The 14,318-nt window shown below is 36.3% G+C and overlaps 1 protein-coding gene across 2 annotated transcripts in view; it reads left to right on the top strand.

Annotated features, from left to right (window-relative positions):
- Nucleotides 1-14,318, top strand: part of NBAS (NBAS subunit of NRZ tethering complex) — a 178,948-nt gene that overhangs the window by 31,898 nt on the left and 132,732 nt on the right. For both annotated transcript variants that reach the window (XM_042803171.1, XM_042803170.1), the window contains exons 16-21: nt 50-175; nt 1,332-1,483; nt 2,239-2,373; nt 2,643-2,721; nt 3,439-3,543; nt 3,831-3,967. In XM_042803171.1, the coding sequence (XP_042659105.1) occupies nt 50-175; nt 1,332-1,483; nt 2,239-2,373; nt 2,643-2,721; nt 3,439-3,543; nt 3,831-3,967 (734 nt within the window). The remainder of the gene's footprint in view (nt 1-49; nt 176-1,331; nt 1,484-2,238; nt 2,374-2,642; nt 2,722-3,438; nt 3,544-3,830; nt 3,968-14,318) is intronic.

Here is a 14,318-nt window from a genome sequence, read left to right as displayed (position 1 = left end):
ATTGTTTAATATGGAAATCAGATGACTCATTTTCATGTTTGCTTCTTAGATTGATAATGAAGAATATGGGGAAGCTTTGTCTTTGGCTCAAGCATATGGCCTTGATTCTGATCTTGTGTATCAAAGACAGTGGAGGAAGTCAGCTGTTAACGTTGCTTCAATTCAAGACTACTTGGTGAGGGTTTTTTTTGTGACTTTTAGGCTTTCTTACGAGAATGACTGTGTTACCTTTACAGAAATTGAATTCTCAATTGTGTTCTAATTTACACAACATAAATCGGTGGCACTTTGGAGAGCTGTCCTGCAAATTCCATTTCATGTCACATGAAAGCGATCTTGTTAATCTGACAGAAGGCCTGATCCAGAGACCTGGGAAGATAATGAAAATATTTCCTTTCAAGTATCTTCTAATTTCTGTGAATAGCAGCTTGCTTTCTCTGGTGTAATCTATCCCCCACATGCAGCAATAGATTGTTGCCTGGCAAATTAATAACAATATTTGGAAATATAAAGCATTTAAATAACTTTCAAGTATTCTAGAAAATTAAATGGGAAGGTGAAGTTGGTATCATTAGCTGTATAGCAAAGTTTGAATAATAAAAGTTAAAATGAACTCTCTTACCTGTAACTGGAGCTTTTCAGTAGAAGCCAATGTGGGGTTTTTTGGCTTGGAAGGAAGACTTCAAACTCGGCAGACAAGCACTGTCAAAGCTGCACAACCTAATGGTGCTATAGGGTAAAATCTTGAAAGGGATCAAGAAAAATACCATCTAATTTTTGTTTTTTTTTTTTTCAGGTTAGATATTAGTTGAATGTCAAAAAAAGATTTTTATAAATGACCATTCTCCATGTGCTGTGTAATTTCAACTGAAAATCAGCAGATAAGGCCAATAATATTTTGTGACCCTGGTGTGTCTTTTCTGTCACAGAATCCTATTGGCATGTGAAGAAGTTGATACTGAAAATGATGCTAGTGCTATTGTGGAATATATTTGGTTTATAAATACTGCATTTTAGCCCCAAAACATCACATTTTATTTCGTATAAAGAGGAGTGATACTAATTAGGGAATACAAATAATTTCTCTTCCAGTTCTTGTGAAAGTTTTGCTAAATCATTTGACATTTCTGTGCCCTTTTCTGCCACATATACTGTGAGGGAATTATGTTTTTTGCTTTCTCACCTCTTTTGTTGGTTCACATTGTCAGTCATCAGATTAACTCTATATTTTATTAAGTAGAAGAAACACATTAGAAGTTTTTAACATCTCTGGTTTCCTTCCTTTGGACTGAAACATGTAACATTGTGTCTGTGCTCCTGTTCTTGGACAGAGCAAAATTAAAAAGCGCGCATGGGTTCTTCATGAGTGCTTGGAAAGGGTTCCAGAGAATGTGGATGCTGCTAAGAAGCTGCTTCAATATGGCTTGAAAGGCACAGACTTGGAGGCTCTCCTGGCCATAGGAAAAGGAGAAGATGGTGGCAGGTTTGGAAAGAGTATTTTTTTGGGGGTTTGTTTTCTTTTTAAAGAATGATGTATGAAGTAATTTCTAATAATTTGGTACAATTTCTTTATCAACCACTAATGAAAACGTTAAGATGCTTTTACAGGACATAAAGAAAGGTAATGCTTTGAATCAGATTATTCTAAAGATGTCCATAAGGTACTTTTTCTCATTTTACTTTTGTTTATTTTGTATTGCGTTTTCCCTCTTCTCTGGATGCACTTTATTCTCTTCATCATAGAGAACTTCTGATGTCACTAATCTGTTTCTGTTGCCTCCTCTGGAAGCTGTAATGGCTACTATAAGTGCGTTTTGTTGAATGTCTTAATTGTTGTAATGATCTGTTGTTCAAGTAAGGAGGGGAACAAAGCAAAACACAATGGGGCAGTGGTAAAATACATGCAAAGACTATTCGCTTCAGTATTCAGTTCCTAGTGGTAGAAGTAGAAGAGGCTGTTTGTTCTTCGTGAAGGTATCATTGTGTGCTGTAGAGCTGATGCCAATCCCAGTGCTACCTGTGGAATTTAGAAAATTTATCAGTCATCATAGTTGTGTGGTTGGTGGTTTATTTTTTCTTGGTTTGTTTTAGGGAGGGGGTGGAAATAAGAAAATAAGAGTTGTGCTTCTTGTTGGGTTGTGATGGGTGCCTGCTGCCTTAAAACAACAAAACTTGGTATTATCTTTTTCTGTAAAAGTTTAGAATTTTAGTCAAGCCAAAGTTGTTTTTGTCTTGCAGATTTATCTTACCGGGAGAAGTGGACATTGATATTCCCTATGAAGACTTTTTGTCACCAGATGAAGAAAAGGATACTAGAAAGGGAAGAGAGGCCAAGATGCGTCAAGAACTGCTATTATCAGTAAACTTCTCAAAGTAAATGAAATGTTGCACCATATTTTATTCAGAATTATAGATTTATTATAACTACACAGTTGTGAGAATGTAATTACTCTGATGTATCCTGTTCCTAATAGGATAGTGGTTTAAATTTTAATTGGTATTATATTGTGTCAAAGTTCTAGGTTTACTTAATTTCTTGATAAATTCTAGTGCACAGTCATTAAAATGTGTGACTGTTGTCTTCATATGTACATGACATACAGTATGAATTGCAAACATGAAAATTCCTGTTTTGAACACAGCTTGACACTGGAACAAAAAGAACTCTGCCGTAGCAGGCTGAAGCTGTTAACTTACCTCGATCGCCTGGAAACCTATGAGGTGAGGAAACTTGGTAACCAGCTACAGTTCTTTTGAGTTTTCATTCTATAGTTATTCCTGTATTTTTTTGTCACATCGTCATATCTCTTCTTGTTATATATTGTAGTATCAATGTTTATAGACTTCTTGAAATGCTATAGTCTCTCACCTGAGAAAAGTAAGCTGTTTTCTGTTTTAAGCTACTGTTTCTTGTGCTTTACTTTTGCAACTGGCCGGCTTCTAGTGTTGAGAGGTGTATAGTCGGGCAGAAGCCTGCTTTGAACATACTGTGTCTGCAGGGAACCAAGTTATGCAACAACATGGGATGTGGAGTTGGAGGAGTTGGAGCTGCCTTACTATTACTTCCCTCTAATTATCAAGTTCTATTCAGATTCCCTAATGAATCTTTTTCTTCCATGAGCCTACCAAAGTGAAAGTTTTTGGAACATCAAACTGTATTTTGCTTAGTTTTTTTAATTTTAACTTTGCAGTTGTCACTAGTCACGTAATGACTTGTACATCTATTTGTAACTAATATTGTCTAAACCTGAATTAAAATAAGGCAGAGAATTTTCTTAGCTTATCAATCAAAAATGCATCTGTTTTTTTTATATTGAAACAAATAAAAAACAGCAGCATGTTTTTCTGCATATATCCCATACTTACACATCCTAAGATAAAGAAATACGTAGGCTTTTTCTTTTGCAAGCTGTGTGTTTTTTTTTTTTTTTTCCTAAGGAAATCCTTGGAGGGCCTCATGCAGCTGAACAGCACTATGATGGTGAATTCTTCAAGAAGTTCAGAAATCAGAATATTGTACTTTCAGCAAGAACTTATGCTCGGGTATTAATATTTATTTTGTTAGAATGTAATTTTGCTGTATTCACTTAAGTGCATTTTTTTTTCCCCCCTTTGAACTTTGTTGATTCTCAAGGGGAATTTAGGAAGGGTGGGTGGGGTGTATCTGTTTGTCTGTAAATAAATGAAATGACCCTCACCTAATTTTCTTTATTGCTAAGGAAAATTCTAAAATAACATGTTTGTTGCATGACCTAAGCGTGCATTGCTTGCTCATTTTCAATATAAATCAGTCTTAAATTAGTTCTGCAACTTAATGTTTTGCTCTTTAGGAAAGCAACGTCAGAGCCCTGGAAATTTTGTTCACTTTCCATGGATCAGCTTTACTTCCTCACAGACAGGCAATTCTCTCCAATTTTCCAGAGACTACTTCACCACACGAATACGCTTTCTTGTTGCCTGAAGCTTGGTAAGGATTCATCAGGATTTTAACAAAAAAAAAAAAAAAAAAAAAAAATTAGGTAAATACTTAAATTAGTTTCCATATATGGCAATCTGCTATTGGTTATTACAATCTAGAGAGCAGCTTTGTCTTTATGTACTTGACCAGTCTTCGTTTTCTGCTTCACTTTGTGCCATTCACGGAAGCCTTTTGGTCTCTTCTGGATATCATCAGGAAAGTAGGGACTTTAAATGTTCTTGCCTCCATTACACATAAGAGGAAGCATGGCCTTTTCTGACCTGAAACTGCCCAAATTTTCAGATGTAAGTACAGGTCTGTAATGGGTTTGTAATAACAGCCAGCATTAGGTAATTAATAATACAAGTGTTTAGCTTAGTAGAAGCTATTATGTTTTTCTGGATTTGTTTTGAAAAGTAATTTAGCACTTAGGCAGTCAGTAACTTCAAAAGCATTAATCATCTCGTTAATGATTCTTATGCAGCTTGCTAAAGTAGAATTATGAAAAGCTGTAAATCCAGAATTTCCTACTCTTTCATTTTGGCATAAAATGTTAGTTTACTGTCAATTTCATATAAACTTTCATAACAGAGTCTTCCTTGAACATAGTAATAATATTCTGTGTACTAATTAAAAGAATTTTTTGCTTCTATAGTGTTTCTTTCAAACACTTCAATTATGCAATTAGTTTTGAAGCATATTGTTCAGTGCCCATAAAGAATTGGGGAGATTTCATTATTTAATATTTTACAGTAAGACTTTGAAGCCTTACTTCAGAGGGAAAGTTTTTGACTTTTTTTTTTGAAGTCTTCTAGCATTAGAGTTAACTTTTTCCACTTCAAAGTTTTAAAAGTCCCATTTGAATAATTCTCCATGTAGAAGAGGGGTTTTTTTAAGTCATCAAGTTATTCCCCTGACACTTTTCCTAGCTTATAATACTTAGCACTTCTGTCTTTTCTGAGCTGAAGTTAGTCTTTATTTCATAATACCTAATACTTACAAGTGCCTTTTTAGTGTCTTGGTAATAATAGGGGCACATTTAGTTACTCAATTATGGTGTGAAAACAATTGTTTAATCCTTTTCTTTAAGATAACAGTTAGGACCATGAAGAGAAGTTATTGCAGTGTTTATAAAATTGGTAAAATATATTCCAATTTTTCTCTTTTGCTTTTAAAAGATTTATAATGTGAGAGGGAGGGAAGAAGGATCTTCTTAAATATGTTTACGATATTTGTTGGTGTTCATAAACAGGTGGTTCTTCTATCTAAAGGGTTGTTTGTTCTTGGTTTTGGTTCTTTATTTTGTTGTTGTGGTTGGTTGGTTTGTTTAAGAAACTGACTTATGTGCAAAGAGGCAAAATGACAGTTAAAACATTTGTGATCTAGTTGTAAAGATGTGAAGTTATGGGTTAAGAACTTAGTTTTGTCTGCTGTTGAAAAATGGAAGTATGTTTGAACCTTTATTCGAGTGGCAGGCAGAGCTTTCCAGTGCTAGGATCTGGTATGTGCAGGTTCACACTTCTTTTTCCAGGTTGCAGAACAGATAGTACTGTATGTCTTTGAAATGTCTGTCTTTGCTCTCATCCCCATTTTGTAGTTGTCCAAATACTATATACACAAATACCGTATACTTATAAAAATATACTGTATATTTGATCTAACCTTTTTCTAAAACTGTTTCCCTGTTCCACAACTGATTATTCACATAGTATTGCTAATTACACTCCCTAAAACTAAATTTTATTAATGTAATAGAACTAAATATTTCTGGAAAATTCTATTAATGAGTAATATACTAATGAAGTAGACTTAAGTTGCACAAAATAACATTTTCTTATAAATTGAAAATGTTATTTTTGTTTTGTTGTGGTTTTTTTGTTTTGTTTGCTTAGTTTGTTTTTTTTTGTTTCTTTGTTTTTATTCTGAATGGGTTGTATCCTTCCCCCTGCCCCAGTCCAAATAGCTCCAGCTTCTGGAATTCTTGTTTCATGTGAATGAACATGAATTCTCTTTCATTCACATGGATAGAAATTGTTGGTCATTTTAAGTGAGCTTATCGGGCCTTTTAGTTCTAGCGTTTATTTTTTAAATGGTTTATTAGTATGAATAACATTTCTGGCATTCTGTAGATATATAGTTGTTATGAAATCCAGTTTAAATGAGTGTGCCATCTAATTTACATGTCTACATACTGTGTTCTATAGAGATAATTTGCCTTAAACTAACTGATTGAACAAAGATATGATGCAATTTATGAATCTATTTAATTCCCACATAATATTAAAAAGTTGCAAGTACTGACTGTAATTAATAAACTTCTGAACAAAAGGAAAACATTGCAAAAATATGAACTTAAGTGTTTTAATTGGTAGAAAAAAATGTCTGTAGCATTATGACTTCATAATGTCATTATCTCTTCAGCTTATGCATCTTGTAATTAGAGTTGTCTTGGGATAACGGGTGAGAATGATTCTGTCTGTCCTCATGAACTTTGACTCTAGACAAAGCTTATGAAGAATTCTGAGTCAGGAAGTGACTTACTCCAATTTTCCTTTTTAAATTTCACACTGCTGCAGTTATGAAACAGGGTGTATACTGGGTATCAGAAAGATGTTCTGCTTTCAACTTCAAAAAAAGGCAAATCTCTCTTGTGATTTCTTTTAGCTCACTGTTTTTCTGAAAGTTCAAGACCATAATTGTCTGTACCAAGAGATTCCAATAGGGTAATCCATTGCTGTGGTTTGTGATGGGACCACTAATATGGACCAACTGTGTGATAGTGCCCATGTTAAGAGCGCAGCCTGCCCGGTGGCCTTGCTTAAAGAATGCCTTGTTCATGCCTTTGCTTGTCAGCTTCCTGCAGCTCAGACCTGTTGCTGAACAGTGTGCAGCTCTGGAGGCAGAAAAGATTTTGGTGAAGGAAAAAAATACTGTAATGTGTCTTCTAGGTCTTTGTATAGGGCCCTCTGTGTAAGATGAAGTACTGCTGGGAATTGACCATATTGTGTCTGTGTATATAGAGCTCTTTAAATGATAAGAGTTAGTTCCCAGCTGGAGCTCTCTGAGGTGACACCTATCCTTATGGAAATTCACCACATTGCTCTGTGTTGTCCTAGTTTCCCCATCTATGGGGGAATCTGGCTGAAGAAAAACTTGAAATTGTTTATCAGGCGCTGCCCTGTTTGTGCATGGAACAGTTAGGGTGGGACATATTGGCACCTCCAGCTATTGCCAAGGCAAAAAGCATTGAAACACCTTGCTCTACACCCCCACCATGAATGCACATAGAAGTTCTACATCTGAAGAATTTAATTACCTACGAGAAACGTTTTTGTAAAAGTTGCATTATAACTGACATTTTCTTTTGTCTGGAGCCTCTAGTTCAGCTGCAGATAATCAATTCTAAGTACCTAGTGAAAGAAAGGCTTGTTCTGCTATTGCATTCTGTAGGCATAAAGCAGTTGTTTTTCTTGTTCCAGGCACATGTCATTTACATTAGAGTGGCATTCAGAGGCCAGTGTCACAAAAATTTTAAGGTCTTACTAGTCAAGGAAGAGTTGGCATAACAAATGGGGAAAAAAAGGTAGAAGAATTTATTTTTTTTGTTTTCTGTGTTCTGGGCCAGGTTGTTAGTAAATATATATATATGTATTTTTTTTTTTTTCTTGTATCTTCTCGTAGAAAGTCTTTAGTGGTAGATATCCTTTTGTTTCTTGTTTTTGGCACATATTTTGTAGCTTAGCATCTTTAGGGGTCGCTCTCAGAACTGTTCAGGAGGAGGTTTGTAATGTCTGAGCAGAGGATTTATGTATTCATGAGGCTCTTGAAAAGGACTGCAAGTTATATAAGCTCAACAGCTCTTGGAGTTGAGAAGGAATCTGAAATAATAAGATGCATCGGTGGCTGTACATGCCTGTCGGCTTCAAATTGGTATTGTGATAGACTGACAGTACTCAGTAATGTGTTTTTTCAGATCTGCGATCATAATGTTTTTCTGCTTCTTTTCAAACTGTTTCTCAGCTTCTTTTATAATGATGGCTACTGAATCTCTGCTATCTCTTAGTCATTGAGATTCATGCTCCTCCTCGAAGATCCATCAGACAGACAGACAGACTTTAAGACAACTAGAGTGAAGGTGGTAAAAGTTTAGGTATTCAAAGGATGTAATAGCTCGTTCTCATCTCTATTTTAATAGCTACATCTAGCTTTCTTAGTCTATAGTTAAGACTGTTGCCCTCAGGTTTTTAAAGGTGATCTCAGAGGAGAATAATGCTTTACTACCATTATAAAGAGATAACCAGAGCCTTTTTCCTTTTCTTTTAATTTTCTTATCATTTTTACTGCATTTAACTGCTGTACTGCAACATAACCACTTTCATTTTAAATTCACAGAAGTTGGGAAATTCATATGTATGGTTCCCTCAACAGCCATAAGTCTTCTGTATTGCACATTACACTAGTAGTAAAAGTCCTCCATCTCAGATTGCAACTTTTCATATATTTCTGCTTTTTTACTTCTTAACTTTCTCAAATACTGGTTTTCAGTTGCGGCTTAAAGTGAATTTTTTACTGGGGAGTTGTGGGTGAACTCCATTTGCCTGATGAACTGGAGTGGGAGTGGAAATATCTTCTGAAAACTTAGTGAAGCTTTTAAAGCCTGAAAACTTCCACTTAGTTGATTGAGATAAATAATACACAATTGAACTAAGAGGTTCAGAAGCAGTTAATTTTTCTTTTCCACAACGATATCTTCTCCTGTGCTAGGCTTTTAGTTATTGCCTGTGGCACTGCAGTTTTGATAGAGCTCTTACAGCTTCATCTCTTCTCTTCTTAGTATGTGTATGTAAATAGGTTTGATGACTGAACTTCTGCAGAACTGTCTGATATATAGTCCTCATTTTTGCATATTAGTTTTTCTTCTGCTTTTCTGAAGCTGAACTGCTTTTGGTGTTAGTGTAGTTCAGAAATGTTCATGTTAAGAATTAATCCCATGGTCAGTTCTTTTTGTTTGTTTGCATTAATTTGTATAGAGCTACAGTGAAATAAGTAAGAAAGGCATAAGTTTTATATGCACTTATTTTCCTTATTTTATTGCCTGCCTTAAGTGAAAGAAGAAAAGCATTTTAGAGGTAGTGGGATCAATTTAGTTAATATTATTTAAAGGATGTGTTCGGAAAAAAAAAAATCATCTCAGCTCTTACTTGCCACTAAGAAGTACAAAAGCTAACTTTTGAGGGAAAGATTAACTTGTTATGATGGCACTGGTATTCCTTTCTGGATTGACTTCTGGTAGGAGCGGGGCAGGTTCTTGTGGTCCATATAAAAGCAGTGGTTTGGAGGAAGAGAAGCTCTTCTGCAAACTGGCCTATGTGGGGATCTGGGAAAGCATCAGGAGAAGCTCACTGTAGCTGGAAGGCTGCTGCAGAAAGTGAGCTGGCAAAAGTACTGTAGATAATAATTGTGATGAGATTTCGAAGAGGAGAATGAGAACTTGAAGCTATGAGGGAGCCGTGGAGAACATGAGCTGTCACCGAGGAAGGAGGGAAGTTTCACAGGAGCTGCTATGCTGGAGCCAAGTTGTCATTTAGAGGGACCTAGACAGCCTGGAGGAATGGGCCAGCAAGAGCCTTGGTGAGGTGGAGAAGGACAAATGCAAAGTCCTGTTGCTGCAACTGAAGAAACTTTTGCAATAATAAAGGCTGGAGGCTGGCAGGCTGGGAAGCCACTCTGCTAAAAAGGACCTGGAAGTTCTGCTGGGCACAAACAGGGCATGATCCAACAGGAGAGGCCAGCATGATGTTGTCTTGCATGAACAGAAGCACAGCCAGGAGACTGAGCAATCGGACTTTGTCACTCTTTCAACTGCATCTAGAATACTGGCCCCCAGTACAGGAAAGACATCAGTAAACTGGAGTGAGCTCAGCAGAGGGCCACCAAAGTGGTTGGTGACTGGACACTTGAAGGCGGAGAGCTGCATGTGTTAAGCATGGAGAAAGTTTCAGGTGGGCCAGTAGCAGCCTTTGCATTCCTTCCTACAGCACGTGAGCAGAACAGTGTGCCTGTGCAGTTTATCCACAGGGCCTTAGCAGGATTTTTTTTTTTATATTTCTGGTTTGTTTATGCCTGATTTGTCCTGTCTTTATCTACCATGTGTGTCTTCTGTCTTCTGTACCTTGGCTTGCCTTACCCCAGCCTTCTCATGGAAGTGTATTGCTCCCATTGTCTTACTTGTTTGTAGCCTTTTTACAGGGTTTAGAACAAAATTTCAATTGTGAGCATTCATTATGCTTTATAAACTTACAGTTCTGAAGGACTATTTCCAGTATATGGTGGCAGACAGCTTTGATCTTACTCAGAGTTCAGCTTTGTCTTTAAAATAGCTCATTTTGATTTTGTGAAAGCTATTGCCTCACAATTTTAATTGTATACACCAAGAGAAAAAAAAAAAAACAACAAAAAACAAAACAAAACACACTGCAAGCTTCTAAACAGCAGTTGTGTCGTGTTGGTTGACTGTTCTGTTGATTAGATTGTTCAGTTTAGGTTGTTTTAGGAAAAAAAGTTCCTCCCCAGATTCTATTGAGGGTTAACCACATCATTAAAACATAGCTTGATTTGTTTATGCAAAATCAGATATAACTTTTCTCCTCTGGTAGCAGAGTTGCTTCAAAAGACCTGTCATTGCAATGTATGCAGCAGGAAGTCTGAAGGGCAGTTAAATGTGTCAGCCAGAAGCGCCTGGGATAGCTTTCCTATTAGTAGCACCAGCTGTAACTCAGTCTTGATGAATTTGTCACATGGTCTATGGATATTCCTATATTCTTATGTAACTAGTTCCATAGTTGCATTTACTCATTCACTACCAAGCTACTATGATGGTAGAAAATAATGTTTTCATGCAATATGAAAAATGAAATACATATCATAGCTGGTGAAGACTACATATCTGGGATGCATTTCTTACTATATTTTAACCTCAGTTATAGAATAATTGTAACATAATAAAAATTTTTCAGAGCCATAAGAATTGCAGGGCAACAGAACCTAGCATTGATGTCCCCATTGCTATCTGAAAAGATAGAGACTTTGGACAAATGAGTTTCTGGATTAAATTAAAAAAGAATATTTTCTGAAACTTCCTTGCAGATCCTGCATATATGCAACTATATGTATTATATAGCTTATTTTTAATGCTTCCATATCTGCATTTAGTGGTATTATGGAAGTACTAATTTGAATGTAAATCTAAAATAATTTACAGTGTACCTACAGTAAAATATGGAAGTCATAAATTCTAGTAATTTTATAAGTGTTGTCGGGGGAAAATAGTACTTGTAGATTCAGGATTTTATATTTCTCTTACCACAAAACATAAATTTGAGGTAATTTTAAAAATAAACATAATAAAATTGGAATCAAGCACAGTGCTGAAAATAATTTTGAGTGGATAAGAATGCTATTTGATGGCAACATTACCTTATTTTTTTTTTTTTCAATATCTTTCATATATGTTTTTCTCACCTCTAACAGATCAATACTTGGTATCTTACTTAAATGTGTTATATTCAGAACTATTCCAGTATGTAACACCCAAGCTTTCAAATGCATAATTAATGTTTATAACATTATTTTTTCAGACAGTAAGACATGATTTAAAAATGTGATAAATAACAGAAGAATTTTGCTTTTGCTAAAAGTAATTAAACAATTACTTTTATTGAGTTAGGCTAAAGTTATTAGTACAACAATCTAAATTTTAAGAAAAGTAAAAGAATTTACTACTGGGAAAAGGGGGGAATTGATCCAAGGAAACACCAACCCGACAGCCGTGCGCCCCCCCCCCCCCCCTCCTTGGGATGCTCACCAGATGGTCCATATCAAAGGATGGTAACTCCTTTGCAATGGAATGAGAAAGAATAGGATGGGCCACCTCTGGTATCTCTTGTCCTTGAGATAAGAGAAGAACTGAAACCACTGAGGCATAAAGACAAAGGAGCTGCAAATGAGCCCAGTCTTGAAGGACAAGGTGTATGTGACTACAGGACTGAGTCTGCACAGAAGTAAGGGTCAGCTAGTGAACACAGTGAAGAAGACGAACGAGCCTTCATCTGAAGACCCCGGCCCACGACCACCAGGGAGCACTGCGCAAGCGCGACGGGAGGAATTTGGAGTGGGGGACATGTTAATGATTTCTCGGAACTAATTGTAGTATTCCCTCCCTATTCTTGGAGTAGTGATGCATATGTATTAGAGTAGATGAATATGTAACCTTTTATACGATAAAAGGGAGCCCCTTTGGCTCCAGAGGGCATGCCATTGAGCCCAGAGCTGTATTCTTTGCTCCACTGACTTTGTCCCCAGTAAAATCTTTTTTTATATATATATGTGGGCTTGTTTCTCACAAAAACAAAAAGGCAAACTTTCCCTTAGTCCCAAAATATTTTTAGGAAAAAGCCCAAACCTACTTTTAAAAACGCACATGTCTTTCAGCAAAAAGATATTGTTCCATAAATGTGTTGTCGTGAATTGCCTTTTGCCTTGGAGTCTGGATTTGATGGGCGCAAGTTTACAAGGGAGAAGATTTAAAAAAAAAAAACCAACATTCTAATCCTCAGCTAGATGAGTCTCAGAGACAGGTCTTCTGTATGAAATGCCTGAAGGAAAAAAAAAAACCCACACAGTTGCCATTGGTAATAGAAAGAATTTGAGTCTGACCTTAAAACTGAATTAGACCTTCCTCTTTTGAAAGCCTGTCCTTTGAGAGAAAAATAATCTGCAGGTTTGAATAAATTCGGTTGGTAGGATACAGAAACTACAATAGCATTGGACCTCTTTTGTGAGAGAAAAGAATAGGAAGAATTGCCGAGCCAACGTAAACAATAGAGTGAAAAGAGCAATACAGGGAAAGTCAGCTCTTTTTGAAGAAATAGAGTTGAATACCTCCATACTGGGCTCCAATCATATTTATTCTCTTGAAACGAAAAGAACAGGATAAAGGGGGAGTGGTGCGTGGGGAGCAGTGGCTTGGGGAAAAAAAAATAGAAAAGGTAAAAACCCCATGCTAATATTTCTGTAGAGTTGTGGTATGGTATAGCTGATAGTTTCTTTTAATTGGAGAAGGCAGCCACCTGCCTTAGTGACTGCAGTGATCTGTCCCCATATCTGGAATTTCGGCTGAGTGCCTCCTGCACAGTAGTGCAGACTTAACTTGCACATGTCTCTCACCTCTGGGATTTCAGTTGCTAGAACAAAACTGCAAAGCTGTGTAGTGTATACAGAGAGACTGACGAATTCTGGATGCCGTAGCATAGAGTGTATGTAGCACATACAGCAGGCTACATGTGCATGCTAAATTCACCATTTCCAAACCAGTTAGATTTATGTATTTTGTGCAGGCTATATGTGGGGGTTCCGATGTGTCCCAGATCAGCTGGTTTTGCTGCACATGTGTTGTAAACTAAAGCATTATAGGAAAATGGAAGCCTTACCTCTTTGCATATATGTGCTCATGTGTGTACCTCTTTTTTTAATCTGCTCCATCTGCGTTTATATTTTTGAGTTTGCAGACTGCAATGGTGTTTTGATGCCTGAAGTCTTTCTCAACTGACTTGCTTCCATTTTAACAGCTACTTTATCCAAAGTTTTGTTGCTGTTTTTGCATGAGTCACTGGAGTTACTGATAATGGAAATTTGAGGAAAAAAAAAATAGCTGTGATAAAACGTAACTGTTGGTTAAGAAAAAACCTTGTGATAAATACAAAGTTTTAATAATTCCTTTACCTTTATAAAGGACTCGGGTACAGGGATCTCCCATCCCTTGTTAGTGTCAAGACTGGTTTATTCCAATCCTTGTATTTGAATTCAAATGCGAAGTTTTTCTAAACTCTTCAGAATGAAAAGGGAAAGTAAGGGCAGTTGTATACAATCATATAGGGACCAGAAGGGAGTATGGGATTTTTTTTTTTTTTTCTTTTAGTGTTGTTAAGGTGAATGAAGATAGCAGTCAGCTCTGAGTGGTATGGGTTTTGTGGGGGTTTTATGTGCATTTAGCAAGAAGTGTATCTGCTAATACTGACTTTCCATATTTGCTGATTTCTACTAAGTTGAGATATTTTGCAGTTGTACCTTTTTCTTGATTTGTGTGTTTGTTTTCTTTAAGCATTACAGGGTGCTGCTTGACTCTTGGTGAGAGCTTTAAACATCTAAAATTCCTTTCTCAATTTATTGCTATGGTGAACCTGAATACTTTAAAAATGGCAAATCTAGCTGGAGCAGAAAATACTTCAAAAAGAATTTTCTGTGGCTTATCCATACAACTCACTTTAAAGAATTTAACAGCTTTTTCTGATGTGAGAAGGGA

This window comes from Tyto alba, unplaced genomic scaffold (assembly GCF_018691265.1).
Source record: "Tyto alba isolate M040663 unplaced genomic scaffold, T.alba_DEE_v4.0 Super-Scaffold_40, whole genome shotgun sequence".
Taxonomy (NCBI): Eukaryota; Metazoa; Chordata; class Aves; order Strigiformes; family Tytonidae; genus Tyto; species Tyto alba.
The sequence above is the reverse complement of the archived record's forward strand: the minus strand, read 5'-3'. Positions and strand labels throughout refer to the sequence as shown.